This window comes from Notothenia coriiceps, unplaced genomic scaffold, assembly GCF_000735185.1.
Source record: "Notothenia coriiceps isolate Sejong01 unplaced genomic scaffold, NC01 NC01_scaffold00024668, whole genome shotgun sequence".
In the NCBI taxonomy this organism is placed as follows: Eukaryota; Metazoa; Chordata; class Actinopteri; order Perciformes; family Nototheniidae; genus Notothenia; species Notothenia coriiceps.
In genome coordinates this window covers 3,639,543-3,655,190 of record NW_011357369.1, presented here as the reverse complement: position 1 = coordinate 3,655,190, position 15,648 = coordinate 3,639,543, and the positions used below count along the sequence as shown (strand labels likewise).

Below are 15,648 nucleotides of genomic sequence, written 5' to 3'. Positions count from 1 at the left end.
TTTATATAATGGACCCGATAATAAACCATGTATTCCTTCCATACCATCACGTTCTCCTGAGTGGGAAATGAAGCTCAAAGCGCAAGTTCAGACAGGAAAGACCTATTCACTTCGTATTGCACGTCACGGCAATTACTCGCTCCCTTACTTAAGGATAGGGAGCGCCACTCTCAGCAACTCATCACGTCCCTCTAATCACAGCCTAATCATCGCACCTGGTAATCCCTTCTATATAAGCTCTCCCCCTCTTCTATCAGCTGTCTTTCCAGGTGCAACTGCCAACCCTCCTCCATCCCTTCGCTCCCTGCTTCCAACTCAAGGACAAAGCTTTAACCTCCCTTCAACCGGACCTAACCACTTATCACCCACCACCAGTGTCTAGACCCAGGGGTTCATTCGGAACAGGTTCTTTCCTCCCGACATGAATCCTACCAAACCTGGGCTAATCCCCAAAACATATTTCCATTCACTTGCTACAAGAACTGTCATCATTTGTTCATTTATATAATGTGACCCGATAATAAACATGTATTACATACATCACGTCTCTCCTGAGTGAAATGGCCTTGAGAGGAAAAAGGTTCCCACCCCGCTTATAGGGATCTAGTTAATATTGCTTAGTCAAGCTCGTCACTTTTGGAATCGAGCTTCCAGTTTGTGTTCGGGACGGGCAGACACCTATCCATTTTTAAGAGTGCGCTTAAGATCTTCCTTCTTTGATAAAGCTTATAGTTAGGGCTGATTAGATTCCGCCCCCTATGTTTTGCTGATCACATCATGGCTTAGTTTGTCGGGGACATCTTACTTTCTCCTCCTCTGGTCTATATCCTGTGTAACTCTCATGTTCCGATTAACCCAGCTTCCCCAAATGCCTTTCTTTTTGGTGGTCTATTATATCGCCTGCCTCTGGAGTCATGGATGATCCTCGCGGTCCTGTGGTCATGATCGCGAGTCCTGGATCTTATGTCGTGGCTGTGGTCCTGGACAAGTAAGTCCTGTGATGGATAATCCTCGTGGATTCATCTTCCTAATTATATCACACATGCATTTCCAAACATATCTGGACTAAACCTAATGTTTGCAAATGTATTTATCTTTCAATTTTACACGACAGGCTATCTATTGCACGTCTGTCCGTCTGGGAGAGGGATCCCTCCTCTGTTGCTCTCCCTGAGGTATATACTCCCATTTTTCCCTTTAAACTGTGGGGTTTTCTCTGGAAGTTTTCAACTTGTAAACGATGTGAGGGTCTAAAGGAGGGAGGTGTCGTATTGGTCATTCTGATATTCTGACAAAACCGTGTGAAAGTCCACTGAGACAAATGTAACATTTGTGAATGGGCCTATATAAATAAAACATTATTGATTGATTGTCATTAATATCTAATAATACAAAACTAATCAAATTCAATAAACGTGCCTTTAACCACCAGTCCAACACCATGTTCCCTTTCTATCAGCTGTGCACCGTATGGTGTATATACAGCCTATCTACTAACCAATTGGATCAAAAATAAAAGTCAGCCGAATTAGTGTTGATACTGCATGGAAAGAAATGTAAGATGTTGTTATAATTGCTGATTATATTTAGATCCACGTCACGTTTCAGTTTGCGGCGGTTCTTCCTGGTTTTGTCGAGAAGTCTCTCATCAGGGCTCTATAAATAGAGAGCTAACGGCAGATATGTACATATTTGAATGCAGCCGAACCGTGTATTACAATCCCGTTACGTGAATGACTTTCAAAGAGAAAAGCAAGCACCACTCGGAATAAAGTATTATTTTATTTTTATAAAATGTTTTTCGGATTTCACATCGCACTAAGCGCCATTTCCCAGCTTGCATTGTTAAACCATCCAATCATCGAGCTGAGGATCTTACCTTGTCTGTTTCCGGTTTCGTTTATGACGGATGTATTTTGTTATACACACATTCCTTCACATTTAAATTAAAATGTCATTAAAGTATTTCGTGAGGCTTTCTAAAATGTTTTTAAATGTAACTACGGTTCTAGTTGAAGAGTTTGTAAATTAACATGAACCGAAGCTGTTGCCTGGCAACGCAATCGCACGACGTCACGTCCGTTAATTCCACAAACACACACATGGATTAACATCGATTTAATACATTAAAGTAGCCTTTGTTTCTGCTAAAAGAGGTGTCGACCAGCTGGGGCAACAAGAAAATCGGCAAAATCAAGTGTGACTATTAAAAAATAAATCATTATTATATATAGACAATAACAACCAACCGTCGGGGTAGCATTTGCTTGGCATTTCCGGGTATTTCTCCACTGGTTGGGCCATGTTAACAATACCATGTAAGTGTCACGTTTGAAGGGATGAAATCGTGAAATCTTCACATCTCCCAGCAGGGTAAATCGTCACATGTTCACGTCTTGCCGTGATACCGGGTTGGGGCAATCACAGCAAAATCAATCTGAAAGTGCCGAAAATTACTCTTTCTACGACCTGGCTCAACTACAGGCACCCTGAAGGAAAAAGAACTTTTATGATAAAACATTTGATTAGGTTTTGAATAAAACAGTAGACATATAATGTAATATATAAGGCAGGAGAGAAGAGTAAATGAAAAAGTTAGCATCTGTACACATGGTCCAGTCTTACTTCTAAAACATAGGGTTATACACACACAATAAGTATGATTGTCATTGTCTTTTTCGGACTCCATTAGTTCATGAAATTGGAATCATGTTAGCCACAGGCACCCGGATAACAGAGTGCAAAGAATAAGTGAAATGTTGTCTATCTCAGTGAACAATCTCAAATCTGCCTCTGTGATACAGGCGGCAGTCCAACTGTCTACTTCCTTTTTTTAAATGCGCCCTAGGTCTCTTTTGGTTGTACATGCACACATGCACATGCACATGCACACACACACACACACACACACACACACACACACACACACACACACACACACACAGGAACGCTTGGCAGTGTGTAATGCTTGCAATAGAATCAACAGGAAGTTGAGACATCTAGAAAGAGTTGTGGTGTATCTGCCTCTGCTACCATCATGGATGGAAGACTTTTTCCCAAAGGCAAATCAATACAAAGCCCACAAATATTCTACTTTAACAACTCAAACTGCGCTTTTCAATACAAATCTATTACTATACAAATGTGAGACACTATCAGTCCACTTCTCATTTTAATATTAATATTCATATATGTATTCTTATTACATAAGTGTACAGTTATATGTGTCTTGTTCTTAATTAACTTTGACTTCTACATAAGTTGCTTTATTGCAAACTAGTGTAGTCTCTGAAGCAGAACTGAAGCTTTGTAATATGTTATGTATTCTTTGTTAACTTGCAGGATATTGCATAATTGCGCATTCAACCCTTGTGTTCAAGTGAAACTAAAAGTATGGTTTAAAACTTTTGTATCTATAAAGTATATGAAGGAACGTATACAGTACATCCAAATAAAGTCATTATATATTTTAAAAGTTTGTTTTCTGAGAGTTGAGTTTTGTACATTGTCCCATGGATCATATGTATTGTATCGTATGTAACTGGAAAAAATCCGCTGGCATTTCCCTGATTACAATATTACAGCTAAATTCTTGTGTATTCCTCTTAGTTTTTAATCGAAAGGTTTACTTATTGAGCGAGTAAAATTAAAGAAAGATTGCTTTCCTAACTTGGTAAATGTTGTGTCTAAAGGCTGCTGGGGTCGAAAAGATAAGTTTAAGTATCAGACCTCAATGACTGTACTCCTAAATTAGCTTTGAAAGGTGCACGAAGAGCACCTCGTCGAAGATATTTAGTCCACCAGCAGCTTCTCTCTTTATGCTGTAACAGAGCTGCTACTTTACGCCTAATGTTGTTATGCTTTTAATTTCATCCTAATATATAGCTGATTTAACCAACTGAAATATCTTTGGGCATTAAAAGTCTAATTCTAAATTTCTAGTTGTTTAAAGTAAGTCCATCCATCCATCCATCTTCTCCCGCTTATCCGTGGTCGGGTCGCGGAGGTAGCAGTTCCAGCAGAGAGCCCCAAACTTTCTTTTCCCTGGCCACGTCAACCAGCTCTGACTGGGGGATCCCAAGGCGCTCCCAGGCCAGCGAAGAGATATAATCCCTCCATCTGGTTCTAGGTCTACCCCTTGGTCTCTTCCCAGCTAGGGAGGCGCCCAGGTGGCATCCTAACTAGGTGCCCGAACCACCTCAACTGGCTCCTTTCGACGCGAAGGAGGAGCGGTTCAACTCCGAGTCCCTGACCGAACTTCTCACCTTATCCCTAAGGGAGACACCAGCCACCCTGCGGAGAAAACTCATCTCGGCCGCTTGTACCCCTTGTGCAATAATCATGCTGTCTAATCAGCATCTTGATATGCCACACCTGTGAGGTGGGATGGATTATCTCAGCAAAGGAGAAGTGCTCACTTTCACAGATTTTTTCAGATTTGTGAACAATATTTGAGAGAAATGGTTATTTTGTGTATCTAGAAAATGTTTTAGATCTTTGAGTTCATCTCATGAAAAATGGGAGCAAAAACAAAAGTGTTGCGTTTATATTTTTGGTCAGTGTATATACCGTAACAACATACTATGAACTGTAATAAAGGGTAAAAGCAACGGTTTCACTCTCACCTGAAGACAAAGTCATGGCTGTCGATGTTCCTGCCCTGTTGGGACCCTCGCAGAATTCCTCCGTTTCCTACCACGGCGCAGCTAACACACCTTTCAGGTGAGCCTCGCTCGAAAAGACGAGAGCTGTTGAGGAGGGAGAGCGTGGAGACCACAACTGCAGGAGAGGAGGAACAATTCAGATAGCTTAACTGTGAAGTCCTGCTTATAAGACTTAGCTTAGACACTACAGATGAATAGGGTACACAATGTAACTAATAGATATCAAATTGAGACTTCTTCAGTTGATTATTTACTTTAAGGCAATTACTTTTTGTATTACAAGTTTTCTGAAGTGTCATGTATAAATATGCAAATCAGGTAAATGCACATTTTTGGTTAACTCAGACAAAAATCTACAAACACAGCTATATGTGTATATAGCATTTGTTCCCATTAGTCGTAGCAAAATAAAGATACATTCTCAAAATGGATTAGACAAACAGATTTATTTATAACACAAATTATTCATTCATAAAAAACACAACAAAACTTTGTACAATGTTCTGAGCATTTAACAGCTTCATCATTCTTTAAATATTCTCTTCACACATTAAGTCATTATGGCATCCTGTGTTGTGCGCAGGCCCGGTTCTACGGGGGTGCATAAGGGTGCATTCCACCCTCAGTTGAGTCGTTATGCACCCTCATTTGAAAAATGAAAAGTGAAAAAAATTACATATATAATAATAATAGTAGTAGTAGTAATAATAATAATAAGAAGAATTTAGTTGAAATAAAATAAATTGTAATTGTGGTTAAATAACATTGTCTGCTGCATGTATTTGGTCAACTTAAATGGTAAGTAACGTTATTATGTCAGGTGTGCGTGACCTGTGCCGCTGCGCGTTCGTCATCTGCAAGGTGCTTACACAGAAGTCAATGATGGACATCAGAAAATGGTTAAAACAACCAGCCCTTATCGCCAGCAGTAACACTGCATCTGCAGGTAATAACAGTTCAGATCATGGGGCATTCTTGAGGGTGGGATTAATAGAAGCATCTTTTTTGGGGGGGCGCTTTTTNACACAAAAAGAAATTTCTCAAAGAGCAAGCTGTTCACAGAGTGCAGTTTCAAAGCACATCCACAAAAAGTCTGTTGGAAGGGGGAAATGTGGCAGGAAACGCTGGTTTCCTGCCACATTTCCCCCTTCCAACAGACTTTTTGTGGATGTGCTTTGAAACTGCACTCTGTGAACAGCTTGCTCTTTGAGAAATTTCTTTTTGTGTCTTACCCTCCTGATGGAGGGTGTCAATGACGGTCCTCTGGACAGCAGTCAGATCAGCAGTCTTCCCCATACTTGTGATTTAGTTTACTGAACCAAGCTGAGTGTTTTTCAAGGCTCAGGAAACCCTTGCAGGTGTTTCGAGTTAATTAGACGATTCAAGTGATTCGTTGAACACCCTACTAGTATACCTTTTCATGATATTCTAATATTTAGAGATAGGATATTTGAGTTTTCTTAAGCTGTATGCCATAATCAGCAATATTAAAATAATAAAAGGCTTGCAATATTTCAGTTGATTTGTAATGAATCCAGAATGTATGACATTTTTGTTTTTTTAATTGCATTACAGAAAATAAAGAACTTTATCACAATATTCTAATTTTCTGAGACAGTCCTGTATTTTTGTCAATACATTAAGAGTTGATCAAGAAATTAAGGTCACAGAGAGTAATTGATGTGTACAATGGTGAAATACTCCTGTAAGTACATAGTACGGGTTGAAGAACTAAGACAAGGGGAAGGTAAGCTGAAGTTATGAAGGTTATTTATACAATGTCCTCACAAATATAGTAGAACTGCATGCATCCTGTCAGTGTTAATGACCCTCTTAACGTGGCCCACCGGTCTCCTGTGAGGAGAAGCTGAGCTCCACTTAGCCATGCTAGGTGCAGAGCTCGGGAAACACGATGTATGGAGTGCAGGCTGTAGGTGTAATGTGGGACAGGTGGAGTGGCTGAAGCTGTGAGAGCCCTGCTTGTTGAGGAAAGCTCGTACCAACAGGTCAGAAACAAGTACATTTCAGGTACGGAAACATGTTGCATGTTTGAGTTGGAAAGGGGGCGTATTTCAGCCCAAATGATACATTTTCTCTGTCATAAAGTTGTCCTCACAGTTTAAACAAAACACAATGTGGTTGTTACTGGCACACATTTGATAGCTGGACTTATTTTGCCGCTTTTCACCGTTATATGGGGGAAAAAACCCTTTTCTGTCTAGTGTTCGATACCTTGAGATGGACACCAACTCCTTTTCTTTCCGTCGTTTTCTTTCCATTTCTTTAGTCTCTGTACATTTATGAACTGGAGTCATAGACTCTCAGCATAGGGGTGACTTATTGGCCAAGTACAGAGTTGAGCGGTTACATATTTACTCATTAGGGCACATTTTTGTCTACTTTTTGATTGAACTTATTTACAATAGTCCACCTTGGTTGTCGAATCCATACCAATTGTCCATCATATCTAATGTTAAGTGGACATACTTTAAAGCCATCACCTTCAAAGAATAAAATGCCAATAAGTGAACAATGCCCCCTTGTATCACAGCTTGTTTCTCATACATGAACAGCAGAGTATTATGAGTCCTGCAACTTGGATGCTGAGTTGATTTTCTAGCATGAAGTTTAACCTTGTGATCTAATTCTGACATTTTGAAACGTACACATTCAATAAAAAAATGATTGAATCATCCCGAGATTAAACTCACAAACAAACCCATGTGTCAGTTGAACTCACGCTTTGAGTGTCCTCAGCTCAGCTCTCACTCCTGAGTGTGCAATGCCTCATGCAGCTCCTTTCACAAGAATCCAAAGGTGACATGATGCAACATGCTCTCGTGTTTTTTCTACAACGCACACAGGGTTAGCAAACAGCCGTGACCTATGCATTATCTTGAGAGGGTTTAAAGTTAGCAGCAACACAATCCATATCCTGTCTCCTGACACTGGACATCCAGCTGAGTATCCTTCCTTTACCACCAACCGTAAAATCAATCAAGTGTTTTTTTTCTTCTGTTTTTGTATGAGCCTTAACAACACTTAATCAGCTTTATCCTAATCTGCTAATACAGATCAGGCTCACATCTTAATTAGATCTACCGCAAGAGGCTCCTATTTGCATTATTTTAATGGAGTGTTAAAGATCTCGTGTGACAGCCTGATTTCCACTGACAGAATAATTTCTAAAGTGCAGAACGACTCCATATAATCATGTTTGTCTTTTTCTTCTACAGTTCCTTTGCTTGTTCCAATCATAACGCGTTTATATACGCATTCTTCCGTAAAAATAAAAACACATCAAACAGTATTGTATGGGAGCTCATGCTGGGAACAGGCCGTATAAAGAAGCTTGACTTTGATGTATTTGCAGAGCAGCTTGTCTAAGTGGAACTTGAATGGGGTTAAATTAGGTTTGCACAAATAATTGTAGAATATTAAATAGTTTCAAAAAAAAGTGCCCAGAAACAAATGACCTGCTAAGCACACCCCTTGCTGTGCAAAACCCCAATAAATAATTCACATAAATGCATTGCCATGAGAAAAACTGTTGACCCGTGACGCTCAGATGAAGCCTCTAATCTGAACATCCTCTTGTGCACATTTATCTATCACTCAGCCAGGTGGAAAAGAGCAAAAGAGTGTGAAAGACCTCTGTGTGTGTGTGTGTGTGTGTGTGTGTGTGTGTCTCTTTCTCTGTCCAGTTCTCTCTATTTTCCTGGATAATTATTTACAAACACAAGTCAGTGTTTTCTGTTCTGAGAACAGCGAGGCTCCAGACGGTCAGGTGAGGCTGTTCTCTTCCTCTGCCCTACATATAATCAGACAGCTGTGGCCCTTGTACAGACGAAGGCTTATGTGTCTGCGTGGCTTCAGACAATGGGGACGTCCCCAGGTGCCCAAGATACTGGAAGATAATAAATGTTGTGTGTATGTTCCAGACAGTCACAAAGGAAGAGCGGCTCTGCTGTGCCCACAATGACAGGCAGCAGGATTACAGCTGGAGAGGTGACCACAGTTGTGGTCGCGACACAGAGGGACTCATCATATAACTTTGCGTGGGGCAAAAAGTTGGCCCTGCAGTAGACTCACAAAGTGTCAGAAAATACAACCCTCTCTTTTCCCCCGTACCCACATCTCTAAACATGGGGGTACAACGGAGCTGATCCAGATTTGCGTCCGATATAACTTAATATCGGAAATGTGGGCTGGCTTTACACCCACGGCCCTATCAGAAATGTTGCTATCAGAAACAATGTGCGACGTGTTTTGGACATAATATGGTCTTTTTACATGAGCAAGCATCGCTAACACTCAGAGCTAACGCTGTACTGGAGAGAGTAGGCTATGTGTAAAAAATCAGGATATAAAAAGGTACTCGCCTTGTAACCCGCCAGACAAAAAACATTTGAGTTCCATAATATTTCAAAAATAATCCTTGATGTGGTTTGGAACATGATATGGCGTTTAATCACTGCAGCGTTTAGCTAAGTATTTCGGTAGAATTCTCCTGCATGAGCTATTTATTTTAGAGCTATATACGGACCCAGAATCAGCACTTCTCTAATAGGGCTGAAATAGAGGGGGTATGAGACATGGCTAGAATGGGTGATCTGTTTGGTATTTTGAGCAAAACACATCATAGATATGGAATCTATGACGAGAACAAGTGTGAAATGTGCAAATATTCATCCTAAATTGAGAGTCTTAAAGACCAGCAGTCAAAAAACCAGAGGCCTCGGCCATCGGCTGCTGACTCTTTAAGCTCTTCCTCCAAGGTGCACCTCATCATGCATCTCGCAGCAGCAATGCAGCACACCTGAGCAGAGCTGAGGGACACACAACAGCTTATACTTTGAATTATGCCTTTTGCAGTCTTTGTCTGAAATATGTTTCCCAGGCTTTGCAATTGAGAAGAAACAAAATGTCCTAAAGTGTAATAATCGCACATTGTCTTGTCATCGCATGTAAGGAAGTTAGCCTTGTGAAAGCCGGATGAAGAAGACGGCTCTCTCGTCTCTCCTCTTGTTTGTAAGGCAGGATGCAGGGCCCGATCCCATGTCCTCCACTTTGATGCCGAGGACTTTGAAGACCGGGTGTGGAGCATCAAAGAAATGGGGGACCGGGATGAACCCCAACTCTCCATCCTCAAGGGGGGGAGAACGGTTAAAGTGCGTGGGGTGACTGTTCACTGTGATCAAGAGGATTCAGGTAATACAGAGCTACAGTGCTATGGAAGTCAAGACCACGTAGCTCAGTCAGATTTCAGACCCCCAGGGTGGTGTGATGAGTCACTCTTCGGCTCTCACACACACACACACACACACACACACACACACACACACACACAGAGTAAAGTAACGCAACGCTGAAAGCTTTTCCTAAATCCTGATTGGATGCGGGCACAATGGGGGTTGATGCTCCAAACTTTTGAATTCTGTTTCCATGGCGATAGGTTCTGACATGTACTGTCGTGACAAGATTTTTTTTGGTTTGCAAGGACCAGAGGGGGATCAGAACAATGACAGTGAACGAAGGGGCTGTCAGAACATCCTCATGACCAAAAAATAGGAAAGAAAAACAACTTATTTGAAATCAAAAGAGCTGCACTTCGACTGCAGGCAAAACAACAAACCCAATGACCTCATCCGAGAGCCGAGAGGTAGTCTTTTAACAGCACACAAAAAACACTGACGTATTTTGTGACGTACCCAGTAGAAAGGAATATTCCCTCTTAGATAATTGGGGTACAATTAGTTGATAATGAGGCGAAGAGGGTCTTTTTTTGTGGCAGACAATTTGCATCCTCGTTAGGGCGGTAATTAGAGACAAAGGCTATTATGCTATTATGTTTCACACGTTTCCAGTGCTAGATGAATCCATCTTTGGCCATGAAAATAGGATCAGTGTAATCCCTCTGATAATAAAGTTCAAAGCAGAAATGTACACAACGGTTGCACTGTCTTATCCACTGTGTCATCATCACCGTCACAGCAGCAGCCGGATGTTTGTTTGTTGGTGTTTGAGGGGCGAGATATGTCTGTTTGTTTTCTGAATCCCTGCAAGGTTCATCTGGGTTCAGCTCGGATCCCTGCAGGGGTGCTAGACACAAGGGGGGTGCCAAACCTCACTGCTGTCTTCAAATGAAAAGAGGAACTGAGACAAAACAAAGCAGAGTGCATCGTTGAAAGGCTGATAGCCTAGCAACATCTCCCAAAGAAAAACAAGCAGTGTCCTTCAAAGTATGACTGCTTATGAGTTAAACCTGTTTATTCAGTAACGCATGAATTAAATGTGTCCTAGTTCAGTGCTGCAGCATGATAAAATAACCGATTTCAAACCAGAGAAGTCACATGACATCACACCCTGTTTAACAAGAGAAATTGCAACCATGCTGAGTCTTTAAATAGTTATTAGGGACAAGAGAGTAGTGACTGGATCACATGTTTGTTAGCAGCGTGTTGCCTAACACAAAAGACTACATTTAAATATAATTATTTTAGCTTTAATGAAGAAGATATCAAGGGTGAGGCATTGATTTTTTTCTTGCTTCAGTCAGATATTTGTCTGAACGACGAAGTAAACTCTGAACCCTTCGTTTAAATGCTCCAATTGTGAGGTTAAACCATAGGGTTAAACTGTACGGAGATGTATAAACACTTGATTGATTGTATAAACCAAGAGCTTTCAAAGTAAAAATGGGACTCAACACGGCAGCAATCAGAAATGTGTATGATTTTGAAGAGCTTGATATGAATCATCAGGCTCTGAGGTGTTGAATGTTACCTTCTGTTTTCCAGCAGGGGGCAGCCAAGGACTACATTTCCTTTTAAACAGGGATTACAAAAAAAACTAATATAATTTAGAGATTTTGTTTCCTTGCAGTTTGGTTTGAGGTTAAAGAAAAGTTCAACTAACGTGACATTTGAAAACAGTAAAATGTATCCTATTCATATAATCTATATACATGCTATACCAGAATTCAAAAGAAACAAAGGTGAATGCATTACCTGAATGTCTGCATACTCATTCTGCAATAATGCGTGGTGACAGATACATTTTACATATTCAAATTGAGAGTTTGAGTTGCTTATTCAATGTAAAACATTGTACATTTCTACAAGTTGCAATCTTGTATAGTTCACAACATAGGGAGACTCACATGATAGCTTGAATGCGATCAATAACGACTCAGAAAAGTTTTTTTTAGGATGAAAATATAAAACTCACATGTTCTCTTTATTTGCTGTATATAGATAGATGAACACCACTGGAGATTTGGATAAAAGCACACACACAAAAAGCTCATTTATGTAGAATATCAACACGTGTGAAGATGAAAATGAAAAACGGAAAAGATGTCAGATTACAAATAGTTACAAAACTATCCAAATTCTATAAGGTTCTCTAAATGTAAATAGTCACGTGTGTTGAAGTCTGTGCCACATACCAACTGTCTGCAGTTGCTAATAATAACCTCTGTATTCTGTACACAAGGTTTTGTACAAAATATGAAATCTACCATTTAATAGTTATAACATAAAATAAAAGTACATTATATGTACAATATTAGAAGCCATTTAGTATGAGACCTATACTAAAGGACACTTCATTCTTTTGAAAGAAGACAAAGCTTATGTGACATGGAGAGCTCCAAAGAAGCCAATATTAAAGCCATTTTGAGAAGAACAACAGTCACCAGTGAGCGTAACCCAGACAACCAACAATCAGAGGATGTAGATCACCAAAGGGATGGATTCACTTTCATTACAATCCACTGTGGGGCAGAGGGGGTGAGGTAAGAAGCCTTTGGTGAATGTTTTTCTTCCAGACAAACAGAGAAAAAACGAAAAAACGTGACTGCAGTATTATTTACAATTTGCACATTCAGTTGAAACACTGACTGAGAGGTTATGCAGGCAAAGGAAGAAGAAAAAACACAACAAGGAGAACTTGCAAGCATCCAGAAGCAGATTCAACAGAATATCAAGCCTACCGGGTAGTAGGTTTCTACTGGAGAAAGGGGGGGTTAGAGTCAGTGTGCAGGTCCGGGCAGACGGGGTCAAACAAATCAAAAGCGGAATGGGACAGAAAAGACTTCCTCTCCTGTGGAGGCGAGCTCTTATCCACCCCACCCAGGGGAGGCGACCCCTCACGCCACGACAGACACCATCACGGATTCTTTTCTAGTTTTTTTTTTTTCTATTTTCTTTCAAGTTTTATCAGGAAGTGCTTCATCGCTAGGTGGCTTGGGGGCGACCACTCTACTTCTGCTCTCTAGCTTTCAACTACAAAATCCACTTTGTAGCTTCAACAAGGCAGCAGCTGGAGGTGTGCCACGTACAGACTTGAAGGAAAACTTTTTTTGTTAATGATCTGGCATTTCTTTTTGTTCATGCTACTACTCGATTCTCGTTGGAACAAATATCCCCTTAGACTATAAAAGGCACTGTGAAAAGAAAGGCTCATGTTCAAAGCAAACACACCTCATCTCAAAGCAGTCTAATCTCTAACAAGTGTTTTATAAATAAAAGGGTCTTGCTTGAGAAGAGTAGAAAAAGCGATCACCATGGGCAGTTTCTGCCCCTGTTGACTTCTCTCCCACACAGCAGCATTGTGTAAATCCAGAACAGCAACTACATCTCTCGGACCTCTCTAAGCCCAACATGAATGACAGCGACTTGTACTGAATGCTAAATGGCCGTGTTGAACACACCCCTACCATGGCTGGATATGAGCGAGCAACCAAAAATAAATCCCACAATCCCCTCTCATGTAACCAGGCACGGGCTGGACCTGTCCCAAGAGCCAATCGAATAGATCCAAACACACAACAGCAGACTGTCTGACCATTGTTTGAGCCACACACTGCAAACCTGCGTCAACTTATTGCCTACACAATTAAAAAAGGATTGTTTACTTTTATGAGAAGTTGGCACCAGACTATGCTTTTATACAAGCACAAAGATCTGTTCGATTAAAAAACGAACTCTGTCAGGCCAGCACTGTGTCGTAACGCTTTTAATCCAGACACACACTGTACTAGTAGTCCTGTCCTGATTATCAGAACAATCAATTCATCTTCACAGCTGATAGAAAATAAAAATAACATAGCAGTTATACCGATAGGAAGTGTGTTTGACTCCAAGTAGAGCACCTAATATACTATGTGAAGGAGAAAATCAAATATAAACAGCCGTCTAGACGGTCTAGTTAAAATGAGAATAATAGCTTGTGTTAAATATATAGAAATGACTGATCTCATCCACCGCTGATTTCTGTTTTAAAAACCAAACAAGGCTCATGGTATTTGTACAAGCACCTGACATCTATAGAGAGGAGGCTAGAAGAGACGACGGCTCACGCACAGAACAGAACACCTGAGAGAGACGACCAGGAGGGGGCAGCGCGGGACCCCGAAAAACAAGGGAGAAGAGAAAGATAACACTAAAGTATCTTGGGAGAAGTTCAGGGCCACGGAGCACTTTGTGGTCTTTTACAACAAAACGGCATCACAGATGTTTTTGCTGGACAAAAAGGGGAAGACGTCCGTGCTTCGTGCAAAAAAAACAACGAAAAGGTATCCCATTAAGGCTTGATCGCCCATGAAAAAAAAAACCTTGTAGTTTACGAAGACTGGGGGGGGGGGGGGGGACGGTAAAAAACAACCATTTTCCTGGTGTTTCACGGAGGCACCGGGACTTGAAAAAAAGAGGGTTCTATTGACATCACCAAATAGAAGAGAAGAGGGAACAAAAAGCAGGTCGCGACGGGAGGACCAGCAAAGAGAGTCCACAAGACACGCACTTCGGCAGCAGAAGCATATCGGAGAAGAGATATCTAACAGTCCACGAACATGTTTTATGGTACTTCGGAACAAACCAAAAGTTTTGTCTTTAGTCGCCACCTACTCTAGTCAGTAAAGGATATATAAATTGTGTTCGATAATAAAAGAGTAATAAATTCTGATCTGGCAGAGCTGCCGACAAATATAAACTAAAAGTGTCGTCAAAATGCGTCGCAGCAAGGCGGGCGGTTTGTCGGCTAGCGCGGGCGGATGTGACGCAATGATATCAATGATGGGGACAATGATTTGACATTACCTTTGTTTCGTATTTCACTCGGACCCGATGGTTCCGGATTGGTATGGTTCGGTTCGGCATGCTCTCCAGGGCGCCACCTTTTCGCGGTAATCTCCAAAGAAAACCTTAAATTTTAAGTATCTAAGATTGCGATCTGGTAGAGATAATAGGTATACGGATTATTGATCTAATACCCGAAACGTGAAGGTTCATAGTACCCCTTGTGTTTTGACCGCCATCAATAAATTCACAATTTATCAAGTAAATCTAGTCTGACTTAGACTTACCTTTCTGAAAAGAAACAATACACGAAACAACTCTCAAACTTCCGTCCCTGAAAAAAAAGGCCTACCTTGAGCCCGTGTCCTTTTCGTGTCTGTCAATTATAGTCTGAAAAATCAAAGGAAACAGAGGACTCTCTGTTCACTTAACCGGTATTAACAATTGCAACCTCACACACACATAATTTGCGACTTAACATGGTATAGGAGGCAGAGGTACACACAGGTCTAGGTTTTTCCTAGTTGCATCCTCTCGCGGGCGAACTACTCCTTCCTTTAGGCTTGAGGGGGTCCCTGTAGACGGTGGCAGTGCCGGAACCTCTACGTAGCCTCTCGGCTACTTTACTATTGCGCGCGTGCTGCCGGTGATTTCTGGTGGGGGCCTAGGTGGTACTTGGTCGTCCGTCGTCGTCGTCCGTCGTCGTCCGTTCGTCGTCGTCGTCGTCGTCGTCCCCTGGGGGTCCGGGTGTGTCTCCGGTCGTGTTGCAGGCTTGAGACCTTAGATCGGGTCCGTGCCTTGACTTGTCGAGTGTGGACTGTGTCTTTTACAGATTTCGCCGTGCAGGTTAATTGGAAACAAGCTGAAAAAAACCCTGTACGTTACGAGAACTCGGGGGGGGG

The 15,648-nt window shown here is 41.3% G+C and overlaps 1 protein-coding gene across 1 annotated transcript in view; it reads right to left on the bottom strand.

Moving 5' to 3' along the window:
- The window catches only part of LOC104955690 (serine/threonine-protein phosphatase 2A 56 kDa regulatory subunit gamma isoform-like), a 31,542-nt gene that overhangs the window by 6,411 nt on the left and 9,483 nt on the right, over nt 1-15,648 (bottom strand). The window contains exons 8-9 of the mRNA XM_010783077.1: nt 15,422-15,569; nt 4,626-4,779 (exon numbers count right to left, since the gene is read on the bottom strand). Coding sequence (XP_010781379.1) covers nt 4,626-4,779; nt 15,422-15,569 — 302 coding nt within the window. The remainder of the gene's footprint in view (nt 1-4,625; nt 4,780-15,421; nt 15,570-15,648) is intronic.